The 21,125-nt window shown below is 34.5% G+C and overlaps 1 protein-coding gene across 3 annotated transcripts in view; it reads left to right on the top strand.

Annotated features, from left to right (window-relative positions):
- Positions 1 to 21,125, top strand: part of CDK14 (cyclin dependent kinase 14) — a 733,148-nt gene that overhangs the window by 456,611 nt on the left and 255,412 nt on the right. For all 3 annotated transcript variants that reach the window (XM_049769012.1, XM_049769019.1, XM_049769022.1), the window contains exon 9: positions 13,752 to 13,872. In XM_049769012.1, coding sequence (XP_049624969.1) covers positions 13,752 to 13,872 — 121 coding nt within the window. The remainder of the gene's footprint in view (positions 1 to 13,751; positions 13,873 to 21,125) is intronic.

Raw genomic sequence — 21,125 nt, 5'->3', positions numbered from 1 at the left:
TATTTGCAAAGACTCAAGACTAGATTAATATTCATTATATTTTAATTTATATTTGATAGAATGACTTTATAATGTGGTTTTATATATGGTATGGAGGCAGAGGCATTAACATGCTGTTTTGTATATGTTGAACAAAAACAACCTATAAAAGTTTAAATAAAGGATGATACACAAAGCTCTCTGTAGTCAAAAAAATTTTTATTTGCAAATGGAGATAGCTTGCCATAGATTGCTAAGTCCTATTTTACAGATGTCAGAATTAAACCAAGAACTGAAATTGTCTTAATCTTGGAGACATACTTGTGAGCTAGATAGATAGTATAGAGGGTAGTGAATTTTCCTTGCAAGTGGCTGACCTGGTTTCTATCCCTGGTTATCACATAAATCCCCAAGTACTGCCAGCAATAACTCTGGAGCACTGTTGAGTGTGGCTGAAAAACAAAAACAAATGACCTCCCCCCAAATCCAGCAAATAAAAGACATACATCTTACTAGTGTCAGAATTTCTTTAAGTCATTTAATTATTTTTTTATATCTCAGTTTTTTTTAATATATCCAGGGCAATGTTCTTGAAATGAGATCTGATCTCAAAAGCTCTCGTAACCACATTTATGGGGACAGGTTTCATTTTACAACTCAAACCAGCTGACTATTTGTGCGTGAGTGTGTGTGAGTGTATGTGTGTGTGTGTGTGTCTGTGTGTGTGTGTGTGTGTGTGTGGTGGGGGAAAGCCCACATGTCAGCAATGCATACAGCCAGTTCAGCCATAAAGGCCACAGAAAGAAATAACAACAAAACAGGCTAATAGTGAAACTGTAAAGTAGTCTGGGTTTGCTTCTCTGCAGGAGCCTTTCTTCACAGAATGGAAGGGAGCACTTCTCAGAGGGATGGTTCTAAGTTGTAGTAGCTGGAAAATACTTTAGGTCCACAGGTGTGGAATCTAAAAACCATCTCAAATCTGGCCCCAAATATTGGTCCAGGTTTATGCCAATTTCCAGACAAGTATTATCAGGATTACCTATTTATTTTCATTTGGGTGGGAGTTCTCATACAGTCAGGGTTTATCTATTCTTCTGTACCTTCTGTTGATAATTATTGATAAATCATTCTCTTTGGAATCTCCACCAGACCCCTACATTTTCATCAGCTGATGTAATTACAGTGCTCAGAGGTTACTTCTGGGTTTGTGTTTGGGGATCACTCCTGTGGAACTATATGGGATGAACCCGAGTAGGCCACATGCAAGGCAAGAACTCTGTCTTCTCTAACAATAACTTTATGTTAAAAATAAAATGTAGTAATATATTACCAAAATATTTAAATGCATTTGATTTATATCAGTTTATTAGATTTTACTCTCATAGATTATTTATTTAGGTAAACTACTCTGACAAATGTCAGTAAAATAAATTTTAAGGTATTTTGGTGTCCCCTAAGACATTCACTTTTATTAAAGTAGAAGTCTGGACAGAAACAAGAGAAAAAAATTATTTTGTTTAAAATAAATAATTGGGATCAAGAATTGGAGAGTGTCCAGCTTTCATACTGATTATAAAGGCACTTTATTTAAATTTTAATTCCACAAAATTTATTTCAATACGTAGAAATCATTCATTGTCTAAAATGAGGGCCAGGGATGGCATTTAATCTCTTGAGCCCAATGATCACCTAAACACTACTAAGTTTGGCCCAGATGGTTATAAGTAGCGTCAGTAGTGTACCCATAATAGCAATAAAATAAGATAAAATAAAATTTGAAAGTAATAGCTATTTTCCATAGACATACTTAGGCTAATATAATAATCCAGCAAGGTATGAAGATAATTGGAAGAGGAGGAAGATAAAAGGAAAATTGTGAAGGAAAATTCATTCATCTTTTCCAAGTAGAGGTCAAGAACTTCTCAAATACCTATAATGAGTGTCTTATGCAATAAAACGTCTGCCTATAGAGCATAGAATATGACAGTATTTCCCAGTGAAGTATAGAAAAGTGGAGAATACCAGTTGGAGGCTTTAAAAAAATAAATGCTTAAGATTTAGGTCTCTGTGGAAGATCCAGAGACATTTTTAACACAGAAAATTTTGTTATTCAAAATACGTTTATGGAATTGTCAACATATAAATAATAACTGAAGCCATGGGAGTAATTAAATAAGTCAATCTAGGAAAACTTGTCAAGTGCAGAGGGAAGAAGTTAAAGGCCAGAGCTCTGGAGATACCAAAGAACATACTTTTTATTTTGTTCTGTTTGATGGTCGTTTATTGAAAAACTCTAAATTTTCAAAACTAGTTTTGAGCTGCTTTATTTAACATACTTCAGATACTCAGTATAAATTCTCTAAGAGACAGAATTCTCATAAAATACTTATGTGGAAATAAAGAAATCCCCAGCCAGTTCACTGTGACATGGAAAGAAAATATCAAAGCTTCCGTACTCTTGTTTTTTATGGCAGAGGAGCATTTCCTTTCCAGCCTGACTGATCATAAAATATTGCAAAGTATCCCACTGGCCTATTTGGAGTCAAGTTCACAGGAAGGAGTTCTTATACTAGGTATATTTTGAGAGCAAGACACTCATTTGGTGGAGATGGGTGTATTTTACTTGTAGATAATTTTAAAAAAGCAAATGACAAACATCATGCTCTAGAAAGAACATCATGCTCTAGAAAGAGTGGGGTTTATGGGGTTTTGTTGTGTATATTATGTTTACACTGACATCTGAAAATTTAGCTTTTGCCATTATTCCACTTAATTAGAAACAAACAAGGTTATGTTGCCGGGTTTGTTTATTTATTTTTTTCTCAGTTCTTTAGTGAAAACATTTCTGGGTTAAGCAATTTTCTTCAAACTGTCTTGGACCAAAATTTCCATCTTAATTAGGAAGCTTTGTAATTTTTTTCCAATTCAGTAAAAACTTTATTTAGGGAAACAGGAAAGGAAAATAAAATAGAGAAGCTCCCAGATTATGGGAGGGTTCTCCTAAGAATTATTTCCAGGGTGAAACCTTTTATTCTCTTTTACTCCTTTTGAGTGGAAGAGCATTCCTTTATTATACTCAAGAATGTAGTCTGATTCTGGCTTTTGTAAATAGAGATGCAGTAAACATAGCTGTGCAGAGCACATTCTTGTTTGTGTTTTTTGTTTTCCTAGGGTATTTCCTTAGGAATGGTATATTTGTATCATATGGGAGCTCAATTTCCATTTTTTTGAGAAATATTCATATAGTTTTCCAGAAAGGCTAGACAAGATGGCATTCCTACCAGCAGTGAATGAGAGTTCCTTTCTCTCCACATTCTCCCCACCAGAACTGATTATTCTTGTTCTTTGTAATGTGTACCAGTATCTGTGGTTTGAGATGGTACCTCATTGTTGTTTTAATTTGCATCTTCCCAATGATTAATATTGTGGAACATTTTTTTCGTGTGCCTTTTGGCTATCTATATTTCTTCTTTGAGGAAGTGTCTGCTCATTTCTTCTCCCCATTTATTGATGGGGTAAGTTCAGTCAGTACCTTGTATATCTTAGATATTAGCCAGTTATCTGATGGATACTGGATAAATAGTTTCTCCCATTCTGTGCGTGGCCTTGGTATACCAGTCACTGTTTCCTGCAAGGTGCAGAAGCTTCTCAGTTTAAGGTAGTCCCATTTGTTTATCTCTGCCTCCACTTGTTTGGACAGTGGTATCTCCTCCTTGAAGATGTCATTAGTAACAGTGTCATACAGTGTTTTTTACCTACATATTCTTCCATATATGTTAAGGTTCTGGGTCTTATTTCAAGATCTTTAATTCATTTTGGACTTGATCTTTGTTCATGTTGTTAGATAGAGGTCTGAGTTAGTTTTTTTGTATGTGCAGACCAGGTGTCCCAATACTATTGTTGAAGAGGCTAACCTTTCTCCATTTTTAGTTTCTTGCCCCTTTATCAAAGATTAATTGATTGTATTTCTGAGTAAAAATCTCTGAATACTCAAGTCTATTTCATTGATCTGAGTGTCTGTCTTTATTCCAATAACATGCTGTTTTAATGACTATTTCTTTGTAATGCAATTTAAATTTGGGGAAAGTGATCCTCCCATCTTTTCTTTCCCCTAAGAGTTGGTTTAGCTATTATTGGGCATTTATTACATCAAATGAATTTCAGGAGTGTTTAGTCCACTTCTTTGAAGAATGTCTTGAATAGCCTTAGAGGAATTGCAATAAAACTGTACAGTGCTTTGGGGAGTATTGCCATTTTAATTATATTAATCCTCCAAATCTATAAACAGGGTATGTGTCTCCATTTCCTTGTGTCCGCTTTTATATCTTGAATCAGGGTCTTGTAGTTTTCTTTGTATAGGTCCTTCACTTCTTTAGTTAAGTTGGCTCCAAGGTATTTGAGCCCAAAAACAGATGAGTGTCTAAAGAAACTGTGGTACATATACACAGCAGAATACTATGCAGCTTCAGGAAAATGAAGTCATGTAATTTTCCTATACATGAATAGAAATGGAAACTATTATGCTGAGTGAAATGAATCAGAGGGAGCAAGATAAAACAAAGATTAGTCTTACTCATCTGTGGGATTAAAAAAAAAATAAAAGACAGTTTGGTAGTAATGCCCAGAGAAAATAGAGATGAAGTTTGAAAGAACCAGCCCATGATATGATGCTTACCACAGAAATTGGTGAATGCAGTTAAGAAAATAACTACAATAACAACTATCATCATAATGGAGAGAAATAGATTGCTTGTTTAAAGATAAGAAGGGTATGAGGGAGGAGATAGATGGGGGAAGCATTGGTGGTGGTAAGGTTGCACTGGTGAAAGGAAATGTACTTTTTATGACTGAAACCCAACTACAGGCAGTTTGAAATCATGGTTCTTAAATAAATATTTTAATTAAAAATAAAAATTAAAAGGTTATTTGTAAAACTCTTCATGAAAAATAAAAAGAATATAGCCTTTTGAATCAGAACAGGATGCCGAAATTATGATCTATCTTGTGCAGAACTAACAGGGTCTGCTTCATCCATGCCTTCTTTGAGACCTATTATTCTACTACATATTCCCTTTTTAAGAGCCATTTCCATAACCTGGCCCAGGATCCTGTATTAGACACTGTGGACCTATATTTACTTCCTCTTCTAAGGTGCATAAAGAAGTCATGAAATTTTCCTATACGTGAATAGACATTTGAGAAAACACAAATTTAAATATATAACCCTGTTTCTAGATGTTGGCAATTGTCTAGAAAAAGCCAGCCACTAAATGGCAGCTTGGAAAAGATCCCTAATTGTGTTATATGTTTTTTAAATCAATAACTTTATTTAAACACCATGATTACAAACATATTTGTACTTGGATTTCAGGCATTCCATTTCTCTAACTCATTGTCATTATCATGATAGTTGTTGGTGTAGTTATTTCTCTAACAACACTCAACACACTCTGTGCTAAGTAAGCTCCATAAAATGGGTTGGTCCTTTCAAACCCCATTTCTATTGTTTCTGGGTATTATTTGCCATACTGTCTTTTATTTTCTTAAATTTCACGATGAGTGAGACTATTCTGTTTGTCTCTCTCCCTCTGACTCATTTCACTCAGTATAATAGTTTCCATGTCCTTCCATGTATAGGACAGCTCAAAAGCTTTCAAAATAAAATTTGAAAAGTCTCCATTGGCTGTTACTGGTTTATGTAGAGCAAAATATTGGAGGCATTGTCTGGGATTTATTCTGTATTTCTGTCAGATTTTAGAACTTAGTTAGAAAAATAGGAATTCTTTTATTGGATGAAAAGTCAACTAGAACGTAGCGCTCACTCTCTCTTCTCCCTCCTCTCTCCACTCCCTCTCTCTCTCTCTCTCTCTCTCTCTCTCTCTCTCTCTCTCTCTCTCTCTCTCTCTCTCTTTCTCTCTCTCTCGTATTTGGGTCATACCTGGTGGCACTGAGAGGTTATTCCTGGCTCTTCGCTCAGTAATCGCTCCTGGCTGGCTTGGGGGACCATATGGGATGCCGGGATTCAAAGCTCCATTCTTCCTGAGAAGTCTGCATGCAAGGCAAATGCCCTACTGCAGTGCTATTGCCCTGGCCCCAAGCCTAGTTCTCTTAACTCACCTGGAAATCTAAGATTCTGCTACACTAGTTAGTTTAGGGGTGCCCAAATTTATTTTTTTTTACTCTTATTTTTACAAATTTAAAATTTTTATTGAGCTACTATAGCTTATAATACTATAATAGAGTTTTATATATAGATCTATATATAAATATATTTATATAGTTTATATATACTATAATAATAGTTTCTCATGCACATAAATCCAATACCACACCCATCACCAATGTACTTCCCTCTTTTCCCCAAGAACCTTTCTCAACCCACCTCAATTTTGTGGATCTGTTCTCAGGTTAGGTTGTCTTTGGAGGGTTGTTATTACATTGTGTATCTTTTAGCCCCACATATGAGAATTAATGAGAGATCATTCTGGGCTGCCCAATTTTGAATCCTTACAGTGTGTTTAACTAGTAGGATTTACTCTAAAGTCTTTGGTTATGTTTGGTTACTCTTTAAAATTGGATACTTTGAATTATTACACAAGCCATTTTATGTGCCCATAGCAACGTGCATCTCTTTATATACACATTGAGCCAAAATAGCAGTGTGCAAGTAACTTATTCTCATCTAGTTGCCATTTCACCTTTTATTTTATTTTTAATTCAAACCAAACATTAATATAAGGAGTTTTGATACTAACCCATGAACTTCATCCTTTTTGAAAGGTAGTGTAGCATTCTTCCTGTAGTGTAACCATAGCAACAGACAAGGAGCAGAGAAGGAAAGCTTTCACACATGCTGTGCTAATTAATCCTGTCCTATAGTCTTCCTTCAGCTAAAGGATGCGATGTAATAAATTTTGCATGAGTAAGCTTGTTTTGATGCATAAACTGTATAAACACATAGCAATATCCTTAACAAAATATTTATTAAATATGTACGTTTATATTACTACTTCAGTCCCTTCCTTCCTCCCTCCTTAATCCCTCCCTTCTTTTCTTAAAGTTTATTATTTTTATAATTGTATTCCTCCCTGAAAATTTTTAAGTTCATTTATATTTTAACTGAAATATCTATTTCAGAATGAAAGTATTTAAATAAGCATTCCAGACATTTTAAAAAATAGATATTTAGGATATTTTTACAAGAAAATATAATTTATTTTGAAGTGAGGCTGCATTAAAGTGAGATGATTGATGGAGGAGTTTTATATATTTATTTATATTTAATTTATTTAATTTTAGTTTAAATACAATATTTACGATTGGAGAGATTGTTCATTTGTAAGGTACATGCATCCAATCTGTGTTTGATACCCAATACCACATTCAGTCAATGAGTCCCACCAGGACTGATCTCTGAATATAGAGTCAGAGTGAGACCTGAACATCACCAGGTATGGACCCCCAAACCAAAAAATAAATATATATATATGCATATATAATGTTAGTCATTCAGATTGACACATTTCCAGGCAAATCATTTGAAATAAAACTGTCTTTAAGACATTGAAGACTTAGTTTCTAAAGCTCATTTCACTGTAGTTAGGGAATTTATTTAGCATTGTGCACAGTTTGAGCAGTTGGGAATGGGTCTGAGATACATAATGTTGATAAGATTCTTCTAGTTTGTTTTCCAGAATTTTTTTCTAAACTTCTATTTAGAGTGACATAATTAAACTTAAATTATGTTTATTTATTTATATATTTTGTATATATTACATTATTCTTTGTATACATATATGTCTAGATAGTTTTGAGATTTTGCTCTTCTTTTAAAGGTTGGAATATCTATTTTCCACAATTGCCCTGTATGAAAAATTGCATTTTATTTCTTCCTATCCTTCTGACCTAGTGTTCTTTCATAAGGACCTTAAGACCAACAACTATAATTTGGTTTTGTTTTAAAATTCATTCATTTGTGATTTACAAAGTTTTTTTTTTTTTTCAAAATGCATCTTTAATAAGTGGCAACAGACTACATGTGTTAGACAGTAAAAGAGTGAATTAAAGATTGTGCTAGGAGTGATTTCTGAGCACAGAATCATGAGTAAGCCCTAAGCACCACTCTGTGTGGCCTGACGACCCCATGCCCCCCACCATAAATGATGGATCTTAGTTCTACATTGGTACAGCGCTAAATGACTGAATAAAAAAAATAGGGCCACTAAAATTATGAGAAAAGTTAGAAGAATTTGGATACTGAGGCACTAAATTTGGGTTTACACATGTTGAGTTGGTAAAGCAAATCCCATTTAGGTTAAAATTGTAAGCTTATGACTGAAAATGTAAGTGTGAATATCTAAAATCAGAACTAAAGCTATATTGTAGTCATTTAGTGTTTTCAAAGACTCTATTTCCAATCAAACAATCATTTCCAGCATCTTCTTACTGCATCTTAGGTTTAACTTTGTGATTATGTCATTTTTTTTTAATTTTTTTTTATTTTTAATTATGAGAACAAGGATGCCCCTCCACATGCCAGGATTTCTGGGTGTCTTTGACTGGTATGTTGGGGGCTCTGGGCAGGACAGCTAGCCACAGGTCCCCTGGGCTGAACTCCTAGTCCAGGGGGCCAAGATCCCCCCAAACCTGGTGGGTCTTCAGGGCCACGCCTGGTTAATCGGGCCCTGGGGGGAGGGGGGGAGAAATCCCGCCCTATGCATCCCAAAACTACAGAACCACAGCTGGGCTCAGACCACTCCACATGCCAGGATTTCTGGGTGTCTTTGACTGGTATGTTGGGGGCTCTGGGCAGGACAGCTAGCCACAGGTCCCCTGGGCTGAACTCCTAGTCCAGGGGGCCAAGATTTACAAAGTTTTTAATGGTAGGGTTTCATGCATGTGATGTTGCACTTTTCAACCTATTGGCCCCTTCTCTCCATTATCATAGGGACCCACTCTTGTTGCCCTCTTCCATACACTCTATTCAGTTCTGAAGACAATTTCTCAGGTTCTGTTGCCTTAACCATAATTAAAACTATGCTTCTATATATCCCACATAAGAGAGAGTGTTATATATCTGTACCTCTCTCTGACTGATTTTATTCAGCATGATACCCTTTAATTTTATCCATGTAGCAGCAAATTACATGATTTCTTATTTCTCTTAGCCAAATAATATTGTACTGTATATATTCATCTGTTCTTTGACACTTGGGTAGCTTTCAGAATTTTAGCTGTTCTTAGTAGTGCTGTAATGAACAGAGGGGAGAAAATAACTTTTCTGAATAGAGGTTGTGTGTCCTTGGGTGTAGATAACAAGAAATAGAATTGCTAGGTCACTTGAAAGCTCAGTTTCTAGGTTTTTGAAATGTCTATATTATTTACCAAAATGACTGCCTCAGTTGACATTCCCACAAGCAGTGGATGAATGTTTCATTTTTTCTAGATCCATTCCAATGCTGGTTATTTTGTTCTTGGCATTGTGTCCCAGTCTCACTTACTTGAATTTACATTTCCCTAGGATTTGTGATGCAAATAATTTTATCATATACTTATTGAACATCTGCATGTTTTCTTTGAGGAAATTTTTATTCATCTCTTCTCCCCATTTTCTGATGAAATTGGTTGTGGGTATTTTTTCTTGTTAATTTTGGCAATTGTTTTATATATTCCTTTTTATTATCACTTTGCCAGATAAGTGTTGGTAAAATATTTTCTCCCTGTCTGTAGCTTGTCTGTTCTGCTCACCATTTCTTTTGTGGTGCAGATGCTTATTAATTTGATGTATTTTTATCTCCTCATTTCATTCGACAAGAACATATGGAAAAAGTCAGAGGATATGTCAGGACTTCTGCTTAGATCTTTGGTCTCAGTAGAGAAGCATAGTTATTTGAGAAACCAATGGAATTATTACTTTGATGAAATTATTTAAATCTGGAGACATTTTACCATCCATATTGTCCTATATGTTTATTTTTAATTGAATTGAAATAGGTAAAATCTTGCAGAGAAGAGAAAACCATTTTGAATAAAATAGGTATTTTATTCCATGTGCCAAAAGTCTGAGACCATTTATGTGTATGTGTGTTTATAAAGCTGTACATTGTAAGGTGGCACATTTGTAAACATCAACCAATTTATGAAATTCCATTGACATGTTTTAGATCACAAATGAATTTGAACTGATTAGAATATTTGTGTCTCAGCAGCTGTACTATAAATTTGGGAGGTGGGGCCTTCATAGAATTTTTTAGGTCTCTGGGGCCACCTTAATGATGCTGGGTTGGCCTGGTGTCCTAACAGCTTTGGCCTCAGGCCCAGCCATTTAGTGCTATTTGATTCATAAGTGCTGGGGTAGGGCAGAGTAGGAGCTTGTAGTGATGTGGTTCAGATTTGAGGCTTTACACAAAAGGCACATGCTCCAGCCCTTAGATCCATCTCCCTAACCCTGTCCTAGAAAGTTTTAAAATGTGTGTATAATAAAAAAAGAGGAGATAATCAATGCATAAACAGGATATATAACATATTAATCAATATTATTATGAATTAACTGAACATTAAAATGATTATAGTATGCATGATATTTATTTTCAAATTATATTAATGAACATAATTATCCAAAAAACTATCATATGGGGGAGATTTTTTCTTTAAATAAAAATTCTCATCTTGTATATTTTTTATAAGATTAAAAATTATTTTAGGGGCTAGAGCAGAGGTACAAAGTAGTAGGGTTCCTGCCTTGCATGTGCTAACGTAGGACGGACACAGTTTGATCCCCTGACATACCATATGGTCCCCCAAGCCAGGAATGATTTCTGAGCACATAGCCAGGAGTAACTCCGGTGTTTCACTGGGTTTGGCCCAAAAACCAAAAAAAAATTTATTTTTATTACTGAGGCCAAAGTGATCATAGAAATGGTAGAGTGCTTTCCTTTTATGTGGCCAGAATTGATTTGATCCCCAGAATCTCGTATGGTCCCTTCAGCCTGCCAGGAGCAATTCCTGAGTGCAGAGCCAAAAGAAACCTAGGATCATCACTGGGTATGGCCCCAAATAAACAAACAAAATAATAATTTCCATGTAATTTGCTGCAACCTGGTTGGAACTGGAAGATATCATGCTGAGTGAAGTAAGCCTGAAGAAGAAAGACAAACACAAATTGATAATTTCAATTATTTGTGGTATATAGAATAAACTAGGTGAGGAAATGTGATGTCATAAAGAGGGGATGCCTAGATCACACTTACTACAGAGCCTACAGAGGAGGGCAGAGAAGAAATCAATGCAGGAAGGAAGAAGATGAGAAAATAGTTTGAGGGAACAGGGTTTGGGGCTTCAGTTATATCTGTGATGTGGTGATGTGATATAGCTATACATCTAAAGCACAGACTCAACAATATTGAAAACATGAGATATAAGATGAAATCACCATAGTTTGTAATGTGCCTGCCAAGATACCAGACAAGGGAAGAGGATTAACAAACTATGATTATGGGAGTTGGCACTGGTAGTGCATTGGGAGTTGAAATATTATGTGCCTAAAACTCACTCAACTACCAATAATTTTGAAAATCAAAAATCTTTAATTAAATAAAATTTTAAACCATCTTATTTATTGAAGTGAGGTACGATACTGCAATGATGATTTCTTTATTTTAATTTATTAAAAGAAAATAAATTCCATTATTGATACAACTGATCATAATACATTTGTTTCAGGATGACAAAAAGTGAAATTATTAAAACAGAAAGAAAATAGAAAATTTAAAAATAAAAAGGATGGAAAAAGTAAGGGAGAGAGTTCATTAGCAGTTACATTTGTGAAAATTATTGAATCACCAATAAAGTTGGTAATACAATGTCCGAAGGTTTAGTAACACCCCCCCTTTCTTTTCTTTAGAGATGGGAGATACACTAAAAAAGGTGTGTGTGTGTGTGTGTGTGTGTGTGTGTGTGTGTGTGTGTGTGTGTGTGGCAGGTTTCGTTTGCATAGGCAAGCAAAATATGGAAGAATCAAAAGGACAGACCTTTGGCTTAAAAACGGGTAGATCTTACCCCAAGGTATTTTGGCATAAGGCTCATGGCATACTAGGTTGTCCAACTCCATAGTCATTCTTGGTGGCCAGCTCTTCACCATCACAATTGTTGCTGTCAGGTATCTGCAGTTATAGATCCTGGTTTCTGTGTAGGAGCTAAGTCAAAGTCTGGGTGCTGTGTAGTGACTTGTGGTTTTGTCTCACCATCAGTTAGCATTGCAGAGAATCCTGCCCTAAAATCAAACTGTTGCTGTTGCCTGGTTGTCAGGGTGACATAAGAACTGTCTTTGAAGTAAGTCACTGCCATGATGGTAGTAGGGGCTTCCTTGGTAGAATTTGTTCCTGTTGCTGATGTAGGAAACCATGTTTGTTTTCTTAGGTGGTATCCATGGTTCAGGGGTGAATGGTCAATGTCAAATTAATCTAGGCCAAGTCACTATACCAAGTGTTTAGGGTATAAGGTCCTGCAGCAGTATAAAAAAATTGTGTTCCTATCTCTATTAGACAAGAACTTGTTTGAATTTGGTAATTTTTCCCATTTTAATGTGCTTATGCATAATGATACAATGCCAGAAGGTATATTAGTGCATGTGGGGGGCCGGTGTGTCAAGACCAACAGTCTGAAGAATGGATCCCAAGGATAAGGGAAGTTGCTGCTATATAAGAAGATATTCAATAACAGTTTTGCCTATTAAAGGAGTGTATCTAAAAGAAATATTCAAAGGAAATTTATATGTCCTCTTTTAATCTTTTGAAATCAACAGGGAAGGGGCGTTGGTTTTGTGAAGTCTAGGGAAAATAAATGGCTTCCAACTGATGATTTTATATGTATATAGTATATATTCATTTTAGATAACTGTGAATATTTTAATTAAGGAAATTTTTAAATTTTTTTCTATATTCTATAGCAAGTATCATAAAGCATTGTATGCTATCTTATATCCATGTACTACTTTTATTGAACTATTTTTATTACAATTATTTACTTAGGTAATTTTCATACATTTTCTTTGTTGGCTTTTGGGCCACAGGTGCTCTTGCTTAGAAGTCATTCCCAAGGAAGCTTGGAAGGTAGTGTTACGAAGTTTAAAACATGAGTCCCCTAGGTTCAAAGCAGACACTCAGCTATTGAGCACTGACTCAAGCCAGGCCAGGACCCTCAAATGAACTTCTTTAATAAGCTTTTCCTACTAATTTTTTTGATTTTCAGAAGACTAAAACCTAAGATGCTTGGAAATAATCTTTTGAGAAAAGTGTTACATTTCTAAAGAATTTTTCTCCAGAGTCACAATACACAGTTGAAAAATGAATGGCACTTACAAATCTAAAAATGTGAACCTATTTAATTTTGTAAACCATCATTCTCAGTGTGTTTTGAACTTGGGACACTTTCTCATCAATTCCCAACTCTGAAAACTAGCATTATCTCAAACATTCTTTGGAAAATTTAGAGTTCAAGTCTCTGTTTGATATCTATTATATTATGAATCTTTTTACTTATTTTCTTGGAATTCTATTAAATGTCTTATTAAAAATATAAATAATTTACCATTGATATTTATTAAAACAGGTGGACCAGAATATGCTTTTTCCAAACTTCTCCTTATCTTTAGAATACATTCATACTCCTAGTAAAATATCATATTTGTCCTTTAAAATTGTGAACATTCAACTTTAATTTTTCTTTTTCTATTAATTTTCATTAAACCTTTTTATGCTTCATGTAACCCACAGGTCTTGCAAGAGCAAAGTCCGTCCCTAGCCACACATACTCCAATGAAGTGGTTACCTTGTGGTATAGACCTCCAGATGTCCTCTTGGGCTCAACAGAATATTCTACCTGCCTTGACATGTGGTGAGAAATGGAAGCTTTCCTTTAGCTAATCCATCTATAGTGCTTGGTCTGGGTCAAGCCTACACAAACATCGTAACTATCTGAATGAAGATAAATGAAGTAGGAGTGTTTGGCTCTGCATGACAATACTGCTGGGTATTTTTTGAAATGTGATTAGGAATGTTCCCTAATCAGTGATTCACTTGCAGATGGTGCCTGGTAATGGTTCTTGATGGACGGGTTAGAGGCATTTTTCTATCAGTGCAGTGACTTTTCTTCCTCAGTGTTTCAATTTATGAATTTATTTTATGACAAAGAACTATATAACTCTAAACAACAATGTGGATTGAAAGTAGCTGGGAAATGATTTAAATTTTAACAGAAAGGCCAGAAAATTGTGATGTGACTCTGTGGCACCATGTTTATTTAAGGTATACTCCTAAAAACTGCCACTTATTCGGAATGAAATTGAACAATTAATTATTTTTTAAATCCCAGGTTTAATTTCAGGAAAGTATATATTTCCTAAGATGGGTTAGCACAACTGAAAAGAAATTTATCTTAGGAGGTAGAAAAATAGCATAAGTATAAATTTGCTTCACTTACATTTGTCCAATTCATTCACAGAACCTGGTGCCCCTAGATCCCTTGAGCATAAAACCTAGAGTAAGCCTTCTTTACCTCAAGTGTTCACTCCCCACCAACAAAAACCAAACTGGCACATTTTAATGTATAATTGTTATTCATGGTAAAATTCTATAATTTCCATCAGATATGACCATAATAAAATGAGAGTAATCTTTAGCATGTAACAAAGGTTCGCTGGTGACTATTGAAAATATCTATTATTAACAGAAAAGTTCCCTTTTCTCGACTCAAAATTTTGTTCAAACAAAATTATTCAGTAGCACATGGCTCTTATGGAGCAGGAATCATATGCCAGTGAATATTCCTCTATATCTAGAATTTAGCTACATGTTATAAATTTATGACCTCAATAAAACTTTACATGTATTGTTTATCTTACTGCTGTGGTAGTTGCTTCACTGCTCTACACACTCTACACACTGCTTCACACATCTTAGAATTTAATAATTTAGGGCCGGAGCAGTGGCACAGTGGTAGGGCATTTGCCTTTCATGAGGCTGATCCAGGATAGACCTATATAGTTTGGAGGTGTATATGCTTTGTTCACTTCACTTTGTTCACTTCATCTCAACTTTTTGCCAGCTTCTTTCAGAGATCATGAAACTGGGCCTATTCTCTCATCACGGTGGGAACCTGATGTGGGTGGGCAAAACTTTGAGCCTTTGGCAGGAAAGAGACTAGGTCTGTCTCCATCCTAGGAAGGGTCCAAAGATCTGGGCCCCATCGCAGCCAAGTCTACCTGGAAAAATTCAGCTACTGGCATCTCTCCAAGATTGTTGAGAAGTTGAGCCATTTCTCTCCTTCCTGTCTATTTTATGAGCAATTGGTTTTGCAACTAATGTTCTCCCACAAGACAAAGCAGAAATTTGGGCAAAATAGATATTTGATCACAAATTGTAAGGAAATAAAAATGGTTTGAAATGCAATGGTTTGGAAATAAGGGTCAAAAGTTTAAACTATCAAAATATAAATGATTAACTTTTTTGTTCTTTTCCTTCTCCTACTTTATGTTTGAGAGTTGGATATGCAGTTAATTTAATTTCTTGGACTATGGAGCATTTTCATATTTATCTAGTTTTTTTTTTGCATAGACATTCTAGGTTTTCTTTATTTGAGGTCAGCTAAGGACTCTACCACTAGCAACATAATTTGAAGATATTAGTGGCTTGGAGCCAATTTTGTTTTAGTGCTTGGCAGTTCAGTTAAGACTTCACCCTTATAATCTACAGAAGATGCTCTATTATGTGCCAGTGTTAAAAATTCCCCAAAACTTTAAAAGTATTAATTTAAACTATAAAGAACTATATTGATTTTTGGCTTGCTAATATGTGTTTCTAGTGGATAGTATTTGATTCCTATTCATGCCTCTTCCAGGGTCTTATCCACCTTTTTCTCATTATGTGTGTGTCTGTGTGTGTGTGTGCGCACGCGTGCGTGCGTGTGTGGGTGTGTGTTCTCTTAAGAAGAAAGGCTTGGTGCTGTCTACCAACTTGCTTTAAATGGAGATAAAATAAAAGCATAAGAAAGCTATTATTGAAGTGGATGGGAAAAACTGATTTGAAAAATGTAGACCCCAAGTGCCCTTTTGTCTGTGTGCCAGCATCTTTCACTACCAAAACCAGATAAGAAATGTATAATGTTTGAGCAGTTTCCCATGCTGATTGACTAACATTTCCAAGCTCTAAAAGCTGAGTTATGTTTGTGGAATGCCCATCATTTTGAACCTGATTTCATTCCAAACCACTTTTTAAAAGCTATTTTGTTGTTATACTCTGTCAGGTAAAATGTAATTTTTCCATTAGAGAGTTCATAGGGCACTGATTTTTGCATAATCAATGACATCAATGATGGGCTTTCAAGAACCAACAAATGGGACCATTATTGAGTCATGGCTCAGCTGCTGCAAAGAGAACTGCAAATATTAACCCATGGACAATGGCAGGGAGGCAGGTGGCAGTGGTTTAAGGCTATTTTTCCAGTTCATTTACCAACCAGAGGACAGTGGGATAGTAACTAAAAACTAACGATGCCTCACGGTATAACATCTTCCGGTTTTGTGTTTAAACAGCCACAAGCAATAGAAATATTAATGAAGACACATATGTGTTAGCATTGGCAGCAAGGGATCGAAATCAGAGTGACTGTGTTAGGCTTTACTGATGTCTTTGGTACTGCCCTGAAATGTGATTCTGCCATACAGTTTTTATAATGCACCAAGCAAAGTATGTTGCTATACCTTTTGTCTCCTTCCATAAATGTGCATTTAAGCAGAAGAACCATATTGCCATTTGTCTCATATAGAACTTCTCTTAATTGATGCTTTTGTAACCTTTTGAAAGTCTAAGAATCTGAAATTATCTTTAAGCTTTTAAGCCTAAAGACTTACCATATACTGAGAACCACTATAAGAGACAGAAGCATTTCCATGGAAAAATCTGGCTTGTGTAGTAGCTTCCTTGCTTTGAAGCGCTACTTTAGCTGTTGAGGCCATTGCTCTGAGCTTTGTCTTCCTGTGTGTAGAAACTCACATCTTTACAGATGCATTTGCTTTTTAAGACAGAAGGTCACTTGGGATTATTTAAAGAAATTAATTTTTTAATAAAGTATGAGCTTATTTTAAAATAATAAACACTAAATAAAGGTAGTAATAAATAAAGATCTGGTCATGCTCACAGTTCTTTGGGAAAGGCACAAGATAGCAGTACCTTATGGTATCAGTTACAGCGTACCCCAAGACAATGTGGAGAATGAAAGTTTGTCAGTCTCTTCCTTTCATCATCTTTTTAAAAGATAATTAACATATTAACTCTGCTTGTCAAAATGTGGGACAAATCATTTATAAATAATCCTGTCAAATGTAATGAAATTGCATATTAAATAATCCTTTTCTCTAATACATCTCTGATTTAAGATTAAAATTAATATTTTAACATTGTAGCAGCTGGGTGGTTAGACAATTATTTCCATACTAAGTCTTGATATATAGAAAATTATCTGCATCAAAACCAGTTTTACGTATATCAGAAAATAAATTGCCTTTTTATTATTGAAAAGCTATTTAGCATCTCATATTATTAAATGCTCTTAATTATATCACATATTGGCATTATCCACAGTTCTGCCATTATCCTTAATAGCATTGTCCTCAATGTTCTCTCTTAAACCAATGTAATTTGTGTAGGAAAATAAGGGTTTTTAGAACTCAGCCTTGTTTACAGTGCTCTACAGAGGAAATTATAGATTAATTCTACTCTAACAACTGACTTGAAAATGAAATTTTTTGTGTATGTAGTTCTTTCTTCAGTAATTGAGTAATAGTACATTGTGTATTAAGTAATAGGACTTATAGCAGTAATAATCATACTTTTATTGAACAAACTGTATGCTAAGCTCTGCTTTTTTAATTTAACTACTTACCATATGTTCTAAGGTATAATAGCAGAAAATAAAACTCAGAAAGAAATTTAAATAGCAGTTTATCATGCAGTTAATCAGCAGGATTAACTTACTCCAAACCCTTTATTCTTCACAACATCTTACATTATCCATTAAGATAATTTTAGGACAATGGTCTTTTACCACTTTTCTCCTTTCACTTAATATTATGTCTTATTTTTTATTTAGTTTTGGGTCACTCTTGGCAGTGCTCAGAGATTATTCCTAGCTTTGTACTCAGTCACTCCTCGCAGTGATCAAGACATGTGGTTCTAGAGTTTGAACTTGGGTCAGTCATGTCAAAGCAAGTACTCAATCCTTCTGCTTTCTCTATTTTCTCATCCTGTCCTATTTTTATTTTATTTGATTAATTAAACATGATTTACAAAGTTACTCATAGTTGAGTTTTAGGCATATAATATTCCAGCATGGATACCATGATCTGTATCAACTTTTCTCCACCAGTGTTTCCAGGTACCCTCCCACTATCCAGTCTGCCTCCTTGACAAGCACAATTTGTTTGATTTTTCTGTTTTATTTTGAAAATGTATTTATTTTCTTTGACTCATCTCTTTCTTTCCCTTTGTGTTTAGTGCACACTTGGTTATGGTAGGCTGGTGTTCGCCTTCTTCATCTAGTGCCAGAGATTACACAGTCAGAGCCAGGGATCACACTTAGTGATTAGCATGAACTCCAACTCTCAGTCACATGAATACAAGGAAATTACTCTAGCACTGAGCCACATTCCCAGCACCATCCCAATTTTCATTATACATATTTTCATTTACATAGGTATTTTTGAAATGAACTTAAGTCATTATCAAATTTAATACTTTTAATGGAATCAGTATATGTGCTTATGTCTTTTCCAATTCCTAACCTTTACTCATTAACTACTTTTCCTAAAAGGAACGAATATTTAAGAAAGAATTTTCAGGACTGTTTTGTGTGCAGCTAAACCCAGGTTTGATCCTGTGTTCATTATAATTGCTATCTATTCATTATTAAAAGGATCTAGTTAGGGCCAGAGAGACAATTCAACAGGTACTGCTTTGTCTTGCTTGCAGTCAACCCAGGTTCAATTTGAACTCATGAGAAGTGTGACTGATGAGTACAGAGCCAGTAGAAATCTTTAAGCATCTTTTCCTTGTAGGAAAAAAGGAAAGAAAAAAAATATCCTAGTAAAAAGGACAGTGTGCGTTAATGAGCTGCTGCATATTGTCATTTGTCAAGGCCTTTTGTATATTTTCTAATTAATTTTGGTCATAAGAACAAGAAGGCCATGGATTAGTCATGGTCAAAAGTAGCAGCTTTTTCAAGTTACTGAAGTAATATATGAACCAAATGACTCATTGGTATAGCTATTGATATGTTATAGCAGTGGAACAGAACTGAATGGAACAGTCAAAACAGCCCAGTGTTCGAAAGCTGAGTTCATGGTAGAAGTAATGGTATCTAAGCTCACTTTCACTACTCAAGTCCTTGAAAATTAAAGTGAGCATAAACTTTATTATTCAGGCTAGGACTAGTACTCTTTTGAATGTGAATAGTAATTTTGCCAGGGGGAAAATATAATAAGTATTTAACTGTGACATGTAGTCACCTTTATTCTAAAGCATTAGAGCAATACATTGCTAAAAATAAAGGGTTAGAAGAGACTCAATGCATTGGAGTGTTTAATTCACACTTAAGCACTGATATATATGCAAACTAAAATTCTTTGTAGAAAACGTGTACAGATTTGCTTAAATATTAATTAAAAGTATGACATTTATATGTTATTCTGTAATTTTGTAATGGCTTCTAACATGCTGAATTTCTTGCTGACTAAAATATTTGACAACTTTAAAGAGAATAAGTATGGCTATTGTCTTTACATTCCATTTGTATCTCAGGGTGTATGTATGTTTTCAATAGATATGGTCATTTACTAGTTATAAAATAGATTACGCTATTATATAAAAAGATATTATATGTAGTCTTTACTACTAAATACAGTACTCTAGAGTAAATTTTTTCCTTTTTTCCAGTATTGGAAAAATGCTACCCCCACAAAGTGATTTTTACATATCTAGTCACAGTGATTATGCATTATGGTATTATATTAATCTTGACTATATTCATATGCTTCATTTGTTTTTAAAAAAAACAAACAAAAATGGTGATATAAAATTGTTTAAGATGTGACTTCCCAATGTTGAGAATATTTTTTACTCAGTCCTGAATCTGTTAATAATTAGATATTATATATGTATGTATTTCCAAAGTAATAGATACATGTATACAATGTGGAGAACATTTGATTATACACTAACTCCTACTATGTTTAAATTATGTATTACATCATGTAGAAACAGTTATCTGATTATGTAGTTAGAAGATTTGCTAAACAAAGGAAAGGCAATATTATGATAGAAAACACATTAAAACTCCAACGTAGGTTCTATCTCTCCCATTACTTACCTGTTCAATTTTTAAATTGGAAAACTAAGATAATAAAACCTTTTTGAAGAATAACTGCACAAAACAGCAATAGAAAAACCTTTTATTTATGTCATTTCCAATGTTCACCTTCTAGACTTTTCCATAGAAGCAGCTACTTTCAAATCCTTTTTTATTTATCTCCATGTTTAAAATTATTGTTTACATTGGCAAAGATTTATTTTCCATTTCAGACATTATCTAATGGGTTCTGAACTTTTCGCATGCAAACATTAGTTATTTAGTCAAATTATACCCAAAATATAATTTTTTCTTCAATAAACTTTTCTAGATTTTGTAGATTTTTTTTGTAAAGATTTTTTTGTAAAAGATTATTTTTTGTAAAGATGTTTTGTAAAAGTCAGGGGTTTTTTTGTAAAAATTTTGTAAAGATTTGGATATGAGTTATGTTTAATATAAAAATTTTAGCAGTTATCTATAGAAAAAAGGACTGAAGAAACTCAGCAGATTTGTCCAGAAATAATGATTTTTTTTCCCTTCATCATGCTTTCTTTGAAAGTCTACTTTCAGTTCTTGGATTTCTTGTCTTTGAATAGCAAACTGACCTTAGAATAGTTCATGGGACTTCAATTTGCCCATTTTTGGTATATGCTCTAGATGGGTTATTCCTTATTTGTCTACAGATCTTTCCTTACCCCTGTCGTAGGCCTTTACCCTTGGACAATGCATCCTTCAAGCTGCTTGGCTGA

Source organism: Suncus etruscus, chromosome 1 (assembly GCF_024139225.1).
Source record: "Suncus etruscus isolate mSunEtr1 chromosome 1, mSunEtr1.pri.cur, whole genome shotgun sequence".
NCBI classification, from domain to species: domain Eukaryota; kingdom Metazoa; phylum Chordata; class Mammalia; order Eulipotyphla; family Soricidae; genus Suncus; species Suncus etruscus.
The sequence above is the reverse complement of the archived record's forward strand: the minus strand, read 5'-3'. Positions and strand labels throughout refer to the sequence as shown.